The sequence below is a fragment of the Oryctolagus cuniculus genome, chromosome 9, assembly GCF_964237555.1.
Source record: "Oryctolagus cuniculus chromosome 9, mOryCun1.1, whole genome shotgun sequence".
Lineage (NCBI taxonomy): Eukaryota > Metazoa > Chordata > Mammalia > Lagomorpha > Leporidae > Oryctolagus > Oryctolagus cuniculus.
In genome coordinates this window covers 3,452,158-3,467,059 of record NC_091440.1, presented here as the reverse complement: position 1 = coordinate 3,467,059, position 14,902 = coordinate 3,452,158, and the positions used below count along the sequence as shown (strand labels likewise).

At 52.0% G+C, this 14,902-nt stretch overlaps 1 protein-coding gene across 7 annotated transcripts in view; it reads left to right on the top strand.

Moving 5' to 3' along the window:
• MYO16 (myosin XVI) overlaps positions 1–14,902 on the top strand; it is a 697,134-nt gene that overhangs the window by 578,709 nt on the left and 103,523 nt on the right. For all 7 annotated transcript variants that reach the window (XM_070048580.1, XM_051849982.2, XM_051849978.2 and 4 more), the window contains one exon: positions 9,066–9,168. In XM_070048580.1, coding sequence (XP_069904681.1) covers positions 9,066–9,168 — 103 coding nt within the window. The remainder of the gene's footprint in view (positions 1–9,065; positions 9,169–14,902) is intronic.

Genomic DNA, 14,902 nt, shown 5'->3' with positions numbered 1-14,902 from the left:
GGCCTCTGGGTTAGATCATTGAGAAGGAACACATCTCCATTTAATGTACCTCACAGAGGAACAGAAACTCCCTTCTCCATGTTAAATGTATCACTGTGCTTGTGTTCTTAAAATGTACCTACCTGGCGCAGCGCGTGGCTCAGTGCCAGCACAGTGAACTCCCTTTAAAAGCCCCTGTCCCTGATGTGTGCTGTCTTCCCAGAGTTTATTTTGTCGAAGTACTGGCTGACTTGGTATTAAAATCAGACTTTCTGAGATTAACAGATGCACTTCAGTTGAGACGCCACACCCCAGTTCTTGATTCAACCCCTGTTGCACTTTCAAAAGGAAATTCTCCTGACTGTGGGAATAGTGGTATCTGCCTTCAATACCAGACTCTGGGGAAAGTCACGGTTTCATCCTGAGCTTCTTATGACCTGCTGGGCAGTTGTGTTCCGAGCACGTGGTGCTAAGTCACACAGTGGAGTATCGGCGATGGGCATAAACATGTTGAAATGATACAGTTACTCCACCAATCTCCACAAAACTTTCCAGCTATTAAAAATTCTGTATTTGAAAGGCAGAGAGACAGAAAGAGATATCCCTTCCGACTTCCTACCCCAGATGCCTGCAACAGTAGGGGTTGGACCGGACCAAAGCCTGGAGCCTGGAACTCAGTCTGGATCTCTGGAGTTCGGTGGCAAGGAGCCACCACTTGAGCCATCACCTGCTGCCTCCTGGGTGTGCTTTAGCAGGAACCAGAACTGGAAGTGGGGCAGGGCTTGAACCCTGGTGCCCTGAAATGGGACACTGGGCCAGTTTTTAAGAAGAAAATCCCCCTCTTTGTAGTCGAGAGAAGAAACGCTGGAATTACAGATATCTCCACCAAAAAATCTACCTGCTTTAGCTCTCAGTCCTCACTCCAAGATGGGAGGTCAGAATGACCCTGCTGAATATTTGATGAAGGAACAAATTGCTTTGGGATAGAATGGTTTTCTTTAAACCACACAGCTTAAAGAGGTCCCTTATTTAGGCTTTAACAACAAATGAACATCTGTGCTTTTCAGTTTCACTAAACAAGCTGTTCTTGTACCTGATAAATACAAGCTATGGCTCAGCCAGTAAATTAGAGAGCGCGTGGAGGGAGGCGAAATAAAGCACTCGGGCGTCAGCGTGGAGGACAGACTGTGCTGAGCTCCCTCCGAGCGCCGGGAGCTCCCGCAGAGCTGCAGGTTGGGTCCCTGGTTTGCAGCGGTTGTTTCAGCCCCCTGGGGACACAGTTTTCGATGCCCCCTTGCGGTAGGTGTCCTCTGTGCATGGGTGACATTTCTGCATAGAAAACCATCCAGGAGCTGTGTGAGAGGCAAGTCCAACCCTGGCTAACGTAGACGGTGCGCGTTGCAGAGGCTGCTCAGGGCACCCTTCCCGGGGAAGCATCTGTAATTCCGTGTTTCCCTGTCTTCCATTTATCGAGTAGATAGGATGCCGTTAGGCTGCACAATTAAAACGGAGCGGTGAGACCAGCTTGGAGGGAGAGACCTTGGGGCATTGTCATGGAAATTCTTAGCAGATGCTCTATCCTCCTTTTTATCTCAATCCTCATTCAGCTGACTTTTTGAAAATTATTATTATTCCACTCTCCTATTACCTGGGAGAAGAGACCTGGCCCAGTTACAGCAAGCCCAGGAGTGAATAGCACGGGGCCAGAATGCTCTTCTGGTGCCGTGATGTGCCACGGGGCTGGGTGTGAGCTGCGTGTGGGCCGTGGTCATTCACACCCACCCCCCATACACACACTGCAGCCTCTTAGCGCTTTGGCAGCTCTGGTGAAAGATAGCACAGCTTCAGTGGCCTTCAGGCCCTGGTAATGGCTGTGCCAGGGCTTCTCACTGGAGTCCGGGATCCCCCCTCCCTTCCAACCTCCCTCCTTCTCTTCCTCTGAGCTTCTGCCCGTGTCTTTAACTGTGCACTCTGCAGCATGCCTGGCAAATATGGCTGTGACGACGTTAAAATCGTAGTAAGAAAACCAACCACTCCTGCGGAGAGAGACTATGAACGTGATCTTGATTTAGAACATTTAGACTATGAACATGACCTTGATTTCCAGTCTGAGGGACCAGCGGGCAGGCTCTGCCCCTTAAGATTCCCGACTTGCACATTCTCTGTGTTAGCTGCCTTAGTCCTCCCAGGCAAGGGTGCTGATGGGCCCCAGGTCTGTTTTTATCCCAGCTCCTAGGTGGAGCCCAGACAAGCACATTTGACTGGAGATTCTCCAGCCTGGGTTGTGGAGCCGGCTTGGCCATGCGTGGACTCTCCGATGTTCCCACACAGGAGTGTGCGGCAGGGCAGAGGGGCTGTGGATGTGGGAGGGGGGTACTGCCTTGCTGCAGAGGGCAGGTGGGAAGGTGTGAGGCCCCGGCAGAGATGCGTGGGTGCTGTTGATGAAAGGAGTGTGGTAGAGGGAGTGTGGGGGCTGCATCCTGCCGTGGGGAGGTGTGGGGTCATGGGATGGCAGAGAGAGCCACGCAGGACAGACTGACGGTGGGCAGCGCCTGCGCTGAACCACCACAGTGGGCGGGGCTTCGTAGCCACAGGAGTTAAAGAGGAAGAAACACACAGAGCAGAGGGCATGGAGGTTTCCCTGGGAACGAGATGAGGGTTTTTTTTTTTTTTTTCTGATAACTGTATCTCTTTGCTTCCTATCCAGTTGCTTTAAAAAAGAAAAAAAGCCCCCTTAAGCTGAAAAGAGGGTCTGCAAATCCCCTCCCAGCACCCTCCACGTGGGAAGCAAATTCCCCTCTCGCCAGCTCTTGTGCACCTTTCGATCACATGCTCTCTGTGGCCTGGATGGGGGTCCCTCCTGCTCCCCGGCAGCTGCTCCCCTTAACCCACACCATGCAGCCCCAGTGAGAGCAGCAAGATGAGGGGCAAAGGCCCCAGCGGGGTGAAATGTGTCCCTGCAGTGCCAAAGGGGAAACCCCACAGGACAGTCACCAAATCAGATGAGAGCTGCAAACCAGTAGAGGAGCTGTGTGCAGAAAGTGCAAATGGAGGTCAGTGTGCACAGGACAGGTGTTTCTCGGCCAGTAGTGCTGCTGGTGGGCACTGTCTGTTTTTCCCTGTCTCTAAAACCCAAAGCACACAAAGATCTTCCTCGGATTCTCTTCCACCCTCGAGCTGCTCATCTTGATTTATGCCCTGAACCAAGGAGCTGAGCCCTTTGTCTTCTCCACCATCTGCTAAACACCTGGTGCTGTCCACAGTGGTCTGGTATCTCCCTCCTCTCTCGCATTGCCAGTGACTCCCCAGCCAGCAAAACCCTACCTTTGCCATGCCTGCGGGCCCTGAGCCCTCTGCAGCTCACCCCATGGCAAACACACCTCACTCTGCCTGTCTTGTCTGCACATGCACTGTGTCTGCAGCATTGCTACACTGACCACACCTCACTCTGCCTGTCTTGTCTGCCCATGCACTGTTCCCTCTGCAGCATTACTACACTGACCACACCTCACTCTGCCTGCCTTGTCTGCCCATGCACTGTGTCTCTGCAGCATTGCTACACTGACCACACCTCACTCTGCCTGAATGTCTGCCCATGCACTGTTCCCTCTGCAGCATTGCTACACTGCGTCCACACCTCATTCTGCCTGAATGTCTGCCCATGCACTGTGCTCTGGGCAGCATTGCTACACTGTGACCACACCTCACTCTGCCTGTCTTGTCTGCCCATGCACTGTGTCTCTGCAGCATTGCTACACTGTGACCACACCTCACTCTGCCTGAATGTCTGCCCATGCACTGTGTCTCTGCAGCATTGCTACACTGTGACCACACCTCACTCTGCCTGCCTTGCCTGCCCATGCACTGTGTCTCTGCAGCATTGCTACACTGACCACACCTCACTCTGCCTGCCTTGTCTGCCCATGCACTGTGTCTCTGCAGCATTGCTACACTGACCACACCTCACTCTGCCTGCCTTGTCTGCCCATGCACTGTGTCTCTGCAGCATTGCTACACTGACCACACCTCACTCTGCCTGAATGTCTGCCCATGCACTGTGCTCTGGGCAGCATTGCTACACTGCGTCCACACCTCACTCTGCCTGCCTTGTCTGCCCATGCACTGTGTCTCTGCAGCATTGCTACACTGCGTCCACACCTCACTCTGCCTGCCTTGTCTGCCCATGCACTGTGTCTCTGCAGCATTGCTACACTGACCACACCTCACTCTGCCTGCCTTGTCTGCCCATGCACTGTGTCTCTGCAGCATTGCTACACTGACCACACCTCACTCTGCCTGTCTTGTCTGCCCATGCACTGTGCTCTGGGCAGCATTGCTACACTGACCACACCTCACTCTGCCTGTCTTGTCTGCCCATGCACTGTGTCTCTGCAGCATTACTACACTGTGACCACACCTCACTCTGCCTGTCTTGTCTGCCCATGCACTGTGCTCTGGGCAGCATTACTACACTGTGACCACACCTCACTCTGCCTGCCTTGTCTGCCCATGCACTGTGTCTCTGCAGCATTGCTACACTGACCACACCTCACTCTGCCTGAATGTCTGCCCATGCACTGTGCTCTGGGCAGCATTGCTACACTGACCACACCTCACTCTGCCTGCCTTGTCTGCCCATGCACTGTTGTCTCTGCAGCATTCCTACACTGCGACCACACCTCACTCTCTGCTTTGGGTACTCTGAAGTTGGACAGCTCCAGTCTGTCTTCCTCGCCTACTCCTCTGCTCTCTCCCCCTCACTGCAGTCTTTGGCTATGGATCCACCTGTGTAGCTCCCACACCATCTCGTCCTTTCTTCTCTTTCTTTTTCTCTCTTTTTGTGGATTAGCTGGGCTTGTGGAGGTTAACTGCATCACAGTGATGTAGTTTTATATCCATTCTCGGATTAATTGCATCAGGTCTTGAAATAAGGACAGGGCTTCCATGAGTTGTTTTACACTTGGTGGTGATCTGAGTGTCCTGGCAGAGAATTCTGCTCATAATAGGTGATGTGATGTGTGTGTGTGTATGTGTGTGTGTGTGTACTGAATACGATCAGAGGACTCTGAAACAGCAGAACTTTGACAATGGGATTTCCTTTGGGAATGTAAAAATGAAGCCAGTACCCAGCAAACAGAAATGATTTCAGGGAGACTGCATCGAAGGTTCAAGAAATAAGCTTGATCGGCACGCCTTGTATTTTTCTAAGAAAATGATTCCCATGTTTCCTGGGACTCAGTTCAGAGTCACTGTGTTTTACCCAACGTCTGTGGCCAGCAGGTGCATGTGAGACAGAACTGAGTTCACGTTGGAAACGGGAGCAGCAGGCTCTTCAGGAGAACCGTCTACTTCTTAGGTTCTATTTTACACCCTTCTATTGTTGTTGCCTTCCTGGTACTTCTCCCAGCCAGCCCATCCCCCTCAGGAGATAGAGGCCCCACAAGGAACATGACCTGTGGTCCTCCAGAGAGTCCTTTGGAGCCCTCCAGCCTGCTCTCAGCCTCGAGTCAGGTGGTGTGGACTCCCTGCTCCAGCCTCACTCCCCAGAGTCAAGGCCAGGTCCTCACCGTCACCCGCAGAGTCGTCTCTTTAGCCCAGTGTTTGCTTTTCTCCTCGCTCCCTCTGCTCCAGCCACACTGCAGCCCCAACGGCCTGGGAACAGGTGCTTACACCCCACAGCCCCAGGTCCCCATTGCCTCCTGCAGGCTGCAGCTCCCCCATTTGCTGTCAGGGGCCTCTCACCGTGGGAGCGTCCTGCCTTATATTTCTCCTTATCTCTCATCCTGCCTGGAACATTTCCTTTCTTCCTTTTTCATTCTCTGTCTCCATCATGGAGGAGTTCCCAGCACATACTTGGTGCTGAGTCAGTCCTGGTTAATTGATTGGTTAACTGATGGTTGATTCTGAAGGAATGAATCTTGGGAAGAGATGGCAGTTATTCCCCCTCATGCTACACCAGGCTGAAAGGATAAGAGCAGGTGACGGGAAAAGTCGCGGTTTACTTTGTAGAGTCGATTGGTTTATCTCAGCAGCATGACGGGTGGACGCCCGGATCTGAGGTTTTCCCCTGGACCAACGTGACTTTTCTGGAACACAGAGTCGGGAGGGTGGGCTGAGAGATACAGAAACCCCACCTGTGATTGCACACTGCAGTTGGCTCCGTGTTTCCTTGCAGTTCTGGGAGAAGGTGGTGGAGCTCAGGTACCGGGGCGGTCACGCTCTTCCACCTGTAGATGACACTCACGCCCCCAAAGACAAGATTTTCAGCTTTCACTAATATACAGTATCTCACCCTGTCTAAGATGATGTTTTTGCCTTTTCAGTTGAAATGTCAGAATTATACCTTTGAAGTGTCAAATGAACAATATGAAATGAGAAAAAAAGAAAGCACCAAGGACAAGAATTTTCATTCTGACTTGTTAATACTATATTCAGATCCTTGAATTATATCAATTAAATCCCTGGTTATAATTAACAAAGTTCTCGAATGAGACAATTAGCAGAGAATAAAAAGATCATTTGAGTGACTCGCTGCATGGTGCACCTCCAGCTAAGTGGTGGAAATGTATCAGCCTGTGACCCTAGGTGGGGCATGGGTGGGTGTGCACTTGGCCAAGAGGCCCAGCCAGCCAGAGCTCAGCACAGCAGGGCTGGGGTCCCTGCACGGCCGGCATGTCAGCCATCACCACTGTTCTGCACAGTTGGCCTCTGCCTTTTCCACAGTAGAGCCATTGGGGGGTCGGGGCCCTGTAGGTCTCACGAAGACTGCAGAAATGGCTGTGGAGAGCTTGTCTCTGGAGTCAGGTCATGTGGGGTCCGAATTCCACAATCATAAGAGGGTTGTCATGTGGGCCCCATGTCACTTGCACTCACTCAGCGCTCAAGGAGGGGGAGCCCCAGGGCCTCCTACTAAATTCATTGCAGTGTTGGAACCTGAAGCTTGGAGGTTTGATTCTCAATGCAGGTTCTCTCCTGTTTAGACAACGTGGTCACGTCACCGACGCCTTTTACCCCCTTGAACGCTGTGGAACACAGTCTGTCTGAGTCATGGGATGTGCTGCTGCCCCACTGGCAACATCCTTGCAGGAGAATGTCCCAAACCTGCACCCTGTCCCCACAGCCCACTGACCCTCCAGACGCATGCTCCATGGTACCAGTTCCCCCTGTTCCCTTATGCCCTAGAAATTTCTTTCCTTTATGTAGCAACTGCAATATGGCCATGAAAAATACAGACATAACTTCAGAGCCTGGTGTGTAAGAAATCACATTTTTGTCACCTATCAATAAAGGGGAAAAAAATTACTGGATACTACAGTCACCCACAAATCATTTAGGTCCTTCCGGTGTTATCAAAATGATGAGCAGAATGTTTCCTATCCTTGCCTCTGGGGCTACGATTTCAGTGTTCAGTTTCCGTGGCTGTTCTTGCTATTTTTGTGCCTTCCTATCCTGAGTGTGATACAGGAGCAGAAATCTATATTTGAAAAGGAGGGGTTGTTGCTGATGTTGGTCCCTTTATTTTGTCTAGCTCGTGGCTAGCAAGATTGTGGTGATTCTCAATCCAGGAAAAAATAATATACTGAGTTTCCAGTGACAATGCTAAGGATTTAAAAAAGAAAGAAAAAATGTTTTCTACTGAGAAGTGAAGTAGGCGCTGTCTTGGTCAGCGCAAGGTGCGATAACGAATTGCCACAGACTGGGGGCTCACGCATGGCAGTCACGGACTTCTTAGGGGTGCAAGGCCTCACACACAGCAGTCACAGACTTCTTAGGGGTGCAAGGCCAAGATCAACATGAAGCAGGTGCGGCTTCTGCTGAGGAGCTGCTGCCTGGGTCATGGGGCGGGCGGAGAGAACTCTGGGCTCTTAGCTCCTTCCAAGAGCACCGCCATCCTCATGCACGTCCTCCTACAATCACATTGGGAAAGAGGATTTCAACCTACACATCTTGGGGACACAGCCTGCAGCCCATAACGGGTGCACGTCCTCAGCCTATGCTGCACACCAAACCCATCGTTCCTGCCACCCTCTCCCCCAGGCTGGCTGCAGGTTTATGCACAGCACCGGCAGAAATAAAGAAGTGCAAGTGAGGCCGGTGTGGCTGTCCACAAGGCTTGCTCAGAACTCACTGCCTCCCCCTTCACTGCGAGGGCGGTGAATGAAGTGTGCAGGCACTGCACTGCCTGTCTTAACTGCCCCGAGAGGGGGAAAAACTCACTCAAAGAGGCCCCATCTGTTGCTGCAATTTTAGATGACACACAGAGGTGTGATGCAGAATAGCACAGAGAACTTTCGTGAGATGAAGTTTGGTGCTGACTTGCTACCAGCTCAAAGAACAGCCCAACTTGAGAGTTAGACAAACGCAGTGGGCCGTGGTCGCATGGCTCTTTGCTCAATTCTTTCTTTTTGCTTTCTCCTCTTCTTCCTCCCTCTCGACATCCCTTGCTTATATGTCAGCTTAAATTCCAAAGGGAACTTCAACATATTTTTTTTTGTTAAAATGAACAATCTAATTTTGCAAGTATATTTTTTAATCTACAGGAAATTATTGTCTGCTGTGAATTTCAGGTAGGCAATGGAAGTCCTTTAAGCAGAGCTACTTCTCAAACTAAAATGTCCTTCTCGAAAGTTCAAATGCTCAGTACCTAACAGGGCAGGGGCGGGGGGCAGCTATTCTGCCTGGCAACTGAGTGTCCAGGCTGTGGTGACCGTCCTCCACTAGGGACTCTGACTGCTGCTAGGTTCTCAAGTGTCAACAAGGAATCCATCACTAAGTGAAAGGTAGATCAGATGTCCGGATGGCAATGCTAGGTGGATTTCATTCTCTTCCAATCATCACTTGTATCATTCCATGATGGCACTACACATAAAGGACTAAAAGCTATATTTGACTCTTTGAAGATCCATGTTCCCCGTAAAAGATGAGTCTCCGTCAGCGTTGTGCAGTGGCTGGGGCATTCGGGCTCTGCGGGGATCGCGGTGGATATGGAGAGAGTCCCGGGAAACACGTGGAAAGACAGCCCTGTTGAGTTCGCTCTTTGCTTGGCAAATCCAGTCACTGCTTGCTTATCGCTGCCGCCTCCACAGGTACAAGCCGTTGGCCGACGTTCTCCTGGGCGAGGAGGAGGAGCTGTCTGCGGAGGACAGGTGCCGATGCATTCTCCAGCAGTGTAGGCTGCAAGGCTGGCAGGTGGGTGACCTCTGAGCTGGGGACACAGCAGCAGAGGATTTTAATTCAGTGAGCCGAGTCCTTGTGGGGAGCGCCAGAGTCCAGTTCCTTTGCTGCTTCTGGCGAAGGTCCACATTAAATGAATTTCCCGGATGCACACTGCTCTTTGGGATGCACTGGCTTGAGCATTGTGTAGCTGACGTGCGACGGAATCCAGCAGGCTTCATTTTACAGCCATGTTGGAGACCTCAGGATGTTCCAGTTGACCCTTTTGCAGAATCGCTTCCTGTCCTTGAGGCTTTCTGAGGCATCTAACCCATAGCAGAGGTCAGAGAAGCCGGAAAGTGCAGACCTGGGGTTGACACCCAGAGCTGGTGTCCCACAGTGTTCTGCTCCTTGGACCTGGACCTCCAGGCGGCTACAAGGCTTGGTCAGGCACCTGCTTTGCAGCTTCTCTTTGTCCCACTTCTCAGCCTGCCTCACGGGAAAGATGCTACTGTGCTCTGAGCCCGATTTGGTAGGAAATCTTCCCGACTGGGGACATGCTGTGGTCTGAGATCCACTTGAGTAGCAGGGAGCAGGGACCTCGCAGAAGCACGGAATGACTGAGGCAAGAGAACATGGGTCTTCACACTCGCAGGGCCAGGGGAAGGCAGCTGTGGGTTTGGTTGACCACCTCCAGCAACATCAGAATACCGCCCTTGACTCATGTGAGGAGGAAGGGGGTTGAACTGAGAAAGCAGTGTTAGCACAGAAAACAGAAAAAGAATCAAATCCATGATGCCAGCGTTATGTGGATACCCCCAGCCATAGAACAGAAAGGATGCCGTGGCAGAGAGAATGGTCATCAGTGGCTTTGGTGAAACCTGACAATAACCAGAAAGCAGAGATACATCTCATTTGAAAGACTGATAGCAAGCACATCTCCAGGTGAAAATGTACAGTTGCCAAAGCCAAAACTGGGGGCTTAGCCTGAGAAGTGGAGAGAGCCCGTGGTTCAGATGGAGTTGCCAGAGATGTCCAGGAATGGCTCCCTGGGTAAAACTGGCGGAGGATGCTGGGTTGACACCACCACCCTCGTCCGCCCATGGCCAACAGCAGCTGACCTAGAATTGGGCAGGGATGAGCAATGACTTGAGTCAGCCAGCAGTCTCCTCCTTTGTTCTTGCCCCCCTTGTCTTCTGTGCTAACTAATAATGGAAGGTGCACTTTAAATAGCTGTTTGAAGGAGGAAGCTTACTCAGTCTGCAGTTGCCACGGACGCACGTCAGCACCAGAAGACGGGATAAAAAGGAAGGAGGAAGGAGGAATTACTAAGCGATGATGTCAGCTACCCACTCGGGCGTCAGTGGCATGGGCGTGGGGTTGGAGGCAGCCTCATTGATCAGTGATGGCGGCTGACTCACTTCTGAGATCTTGCAACAAGAAACAGTGCAGTGGAGCTCCGGGAACAATGTAACAGTGGGGTTCTCTTTGGCTTCCTTTTAAAAATGCTCATCAGGGAAGAAGGGATCTCGAGTTGCAGAACACAGTGAGGGAATGTGGAACAGGTCTGCTGCCCAGGAAGCGCCTGGCAGGAACCACAGTGCCTGACCAGCGGTCCATCCACACAGCACCCAGAAGTGCGGGTATGAATGTGGGAGGAGCCTGGGAGGTGCACCTGCGTGGGCTGGCAGCCGCCAGTGCTGTCCATGCGCTGGTGCTGGGAGACTGAGGCTGTCGCAGGGGATGGTGCTCATTTGAACATACGTGAGACATTGAGTAGAGCCAATGAAAACAAAAATGAAAAGTGAAGGAAAGGGCTATGATTTCACGCGCTGCTCCGTTTGACCCTCTCTCTTTCACTCCCCAAAAGGAGAATCAAAGTATGAGACCACAAAGAAATTCAGAGGAGAGGAAATGTATTCCATGTGTGTACTCCATTGTCTAGTTAGGAAAACGGATTTTCTGTAGCTTCTTCAAACATAACCTTTTATGTAGTCTATATTGCGAGATAAATAACTGACTTCACATACACAGGGCTTGTTCCTAATTCACTTTTCCTACTGAGACTGAAAAAAGACGTGTTAAGCCGCTGCCTGGGATCCTCACTTCCCATCTCAGAGTGCCTGGGACTGAGTCCTACACCTGCTTCCCTTCCACTCCCTGGCAACGCACCTGGGAAGCAGCAGCAGCCGATGTCCCAAGGCCTTGGGTTCCTCACCTGTGTGGGAGACCTGGATGGTGCTCCTGGCTCCTGGCCTTGGTCTGGCCCAATTCTAGCTACCGCAGGCATTTGGGGAGTGAGCCAGTGGATGGGAGCTCTGATTCTCTCACTCTTGCTCCCCTCCTCGCCCTCCCTCCTCTCTCTCTCCTACTTTCTAACTCGCCCTTTGTAACTCTGCTTTTCAAATAGTTAAATCTTTGAAAGCAATCGAGTATTTCGGACCAGGAAAGTCAGACTCCTCCAATCTGCAAACAGAGCACTGAGTGAAACGCACGGATCATGACAGGAAGGGTTGGAGTCACCTCCACCCTGGGTGCTAATCCGTGCAACAACTAAATAAGGAGCTATTTGCCCGCAGAATTTAATATTTCCCGATGCTAAGAGTTACACTGTGGGGTTTAGTAGCACTGCTCCCGCTTTGGGCCTGAATGTTAGCATGAAATTCATAGTTCTTCTTCCCATATTCTTTGAAACAATGCAAGAGGATGGAAGAGACTGGAGTCGTCTGTGGCTGTGTGAACCGAACTACGGTGGACACGAGAAATTCGCTTCTCCTAACTGGTGGAGTCAGCCTCTTGCGGTCAAGCCAGTATGCTGTGGAGATGCCACGGCTTTGTCATCGCCCCCTCACTCTAGCCAGGGGAAGCCTGACCCACCAGAAAGGGGCTCTCACGCTGTCGTCCTTAAGGGACATGCGCCGTGAGGCCCACCCTCTGCACACGGCACCTGCCGTGCTGTCATGCAGGCCCGTGTGAGCTCTTTATTCTCATGAAGTTGGGTTTGGAGTCCGTGTGTGAGGTCCCTGGAATTTTTAGTATGTAATACGTAAATAATAACCCCTTTCACGTAGAGCGGGCGTTCCAACGATGCCGAGTTTTGTGGGATGTTTTTCTCTTGCATACTTGATGTTAGGCCAACGCCAGCTCTGTGCAGTGAAAGGAACCAGACAAGGTGGTCGTGCATGGCTTCGGCTGAGACGTGAGGAAATGGACCATCGGAGATGGCCCTTGTGCTGGAGATCAGAACGTGGCGTGTTGTTCCCATGCCGTGTGCCGTGTGGTGGGAGGGCCGCTCTGCCAAGGCGGCACTCGGCCCGGCCTGGAGCGTGTTCTCTCCACTCCATGCCACTCCTCCTCTAGCCGCTGACACAGCACACGGGAGGTCGTTTTGTCTACACTGCATCAGCTGGAAGGGGTGGATTGTGCTTCCAGTACCAACTTCGCTCAAAAACACATAAATATTCCTTTATTCGTCTGTGCAGCCTGCGCCTTGGAGGGGGTGTCTGTTTTATGTTTATAACTCAGCATGGCGGGAAGGAAGACCCAGGGACTGCTTCCTGTCCCAGGCTGGCCCCATCAGAATCTTTCCACGTGAACTGCCAGCCCACGGTCCCAGGGCATTTGCCCTCTGCTTTCCAACTTGGCAAGGAGAGGCCCAGGAGGGGGCAGGGTGAGAAGAGAGAGAGAGAGAGAGCAGGACACAAACCCAGAGGAAAGTCCCAGCACTGTGGGGTCGCATTCTGGCTCTGAGAGCTAAGGCCCAGCTCGGACGGAGGCCATCAAGGGATGTTACAGGGCTCTGTGTTCACTCTACAAGCAAAGCCATTGAGGACAGTTTTATCAGCTCCAGGTGAACATGGCCACCTTGGCTCTCAGCAAGACATTCCCTGCCTTGGAGTTCAAGTCCACTGCACGCCGCCTTCCTGGTCTGCCCCTGCCTTCTTCCTCTCTGTGGTACCCAGGGCCTGGGCTGCCATCTGCAGGGTGGCCCGCAGCTCTCTCCCAGGGGATTTGTCTGTTGCTTGGTGGCTGTGTCTCCAGCGTGGGGACAGAGAGCTGCAGAGTGGGTTTGCTGCACCGTGTGCTGGACCATGAGACGAGACTTTGCAAATGAGAAGCTACTGAAAGAAACTTCACATAAGCCGACAGGAAATGCTTAAAACCCAACTGGTGATCCTGGAGAACTGCTTTGTGCCGAGAGTCTCAGGGAATTGTAGCTTGTATCTGTGTTTATTTTATTTTATTTTTTTGACAGGCAGAGTAAGACAGTGAGAGAGACAGACAGAGAGAAAGGTCTTCCCTCCGTTGGTTCACCCCCCAGATGGCTGCTATGGCTGGCGCACTGCGCCAATCCGAAGCCAGGAGCCAGGAGCTCCCTCCTGGTCTCCCACATTGGTGCAGGGGCCCAAGGACTTGGGCCATCTTCTACCACTATCCCAGGCCATAGCGGAGAGCTAGATCAGAAGTGGAGCAGCTGGGACTAGAACTAGCGCCCATAAGGGATGCCAGTGCTCCAGGCTAGGGTGTTAACCCGCTGCGCCACAGCGCCGGCGCCCAGGTATTTTGTGTTTCTAAATATTTACATCTGTAGCCCAGTGCTTGTTTGAAGGCAGTGCACATAATCAAACACCGGCTGCCACATCGCCTCCGGCCATGGACAAGGCTGCTTTGCACGCTCTGTCGTTTGTGTGAAATGTAGGCCTTTGGAACCCGCTCTACCGGGAGAACTAAGCGGTGTAATCTGATTGCCACACACTCTGTGTGCATCAGCCGGTGGCTGGGGTTCTTCCAGTGTCGCTGTGGGAATGCGGTGTTCACTCTGAAGCCACCTGGAGAGAAGACGGATGCAGACGTGAGACAAGCGGGAGGGATTCCGGCCGTGCCAGGGCTGCTGCCCAGGGCAGGGCACTGGGCTGCAGAGGTCAGGAGCCACCGTGGGCTTCCTCAGTGACACTGCGAGGAGGGTTTAGACCGGGGAGGGGGCACTTTGTGGACAAGATGTCGCTCCGTCTCAAACCTGCAGACGCCACTTCCCTGCAGTGCCTTCAGGATGAGGGGCCACACAGAGACGCTCCTGGGGACCCCAGACTGACGGGCAGGAAGCAAGAGGCAGAACTAGAACCTCGGCTCATCCCAGCCACCCACACGATCTGCAGCTTGCTCCTGGGATACATGTGTGAGAGTGTGTGTGTTAGCACCGTGAGTCAGTGTGAGAGTGTGTGTGAGTGTGTGAATCTGTGTGAGTGTGAGTCAGTGTGTGAGTGTGAGAGTGTGAGTGTGTGTGTTAGCGCCGTGAATCAGTGTGTGAGGTGTGAGTGTGTGTGAGTGTGTGAATCAGTGAGTGTGAGTGTGTGTTAGCACCATGAATCAGTGTGTGAGTGTGAGAGTGTGTGTTAGTGTGTGTGAATCAGTGTGTGAGTGTGTGTTAGTGTGTGAATCAGTGTGTGAGTGTGAGAGTGTGTTTTAGCATGTGTGAATCAGTGTGTGTGTATCAGCTTGTGAGACTGTGTTACTGATTGTGAGAGTGTGTGTGTGTGTGTGAATGAGTATGTGTGTCAGTGTGTGAGGCTGTGTTAGTGTGTGATTGGGCATGTGTGACTGTGATTGAGGATGTGTGTGAGGATGTGTGTTAGCATGTGTGGATGTGAGTGTGTCTGTGTCAGCATGTGAGACTGTTAGTGTGTGATTGATTGGGTGTTACTGTGTGATTATGAGTAGGTGAGGGTATGAGTGTTAGTGTGTGTGAATGAGTGTGTATGTGTGTGTGTCA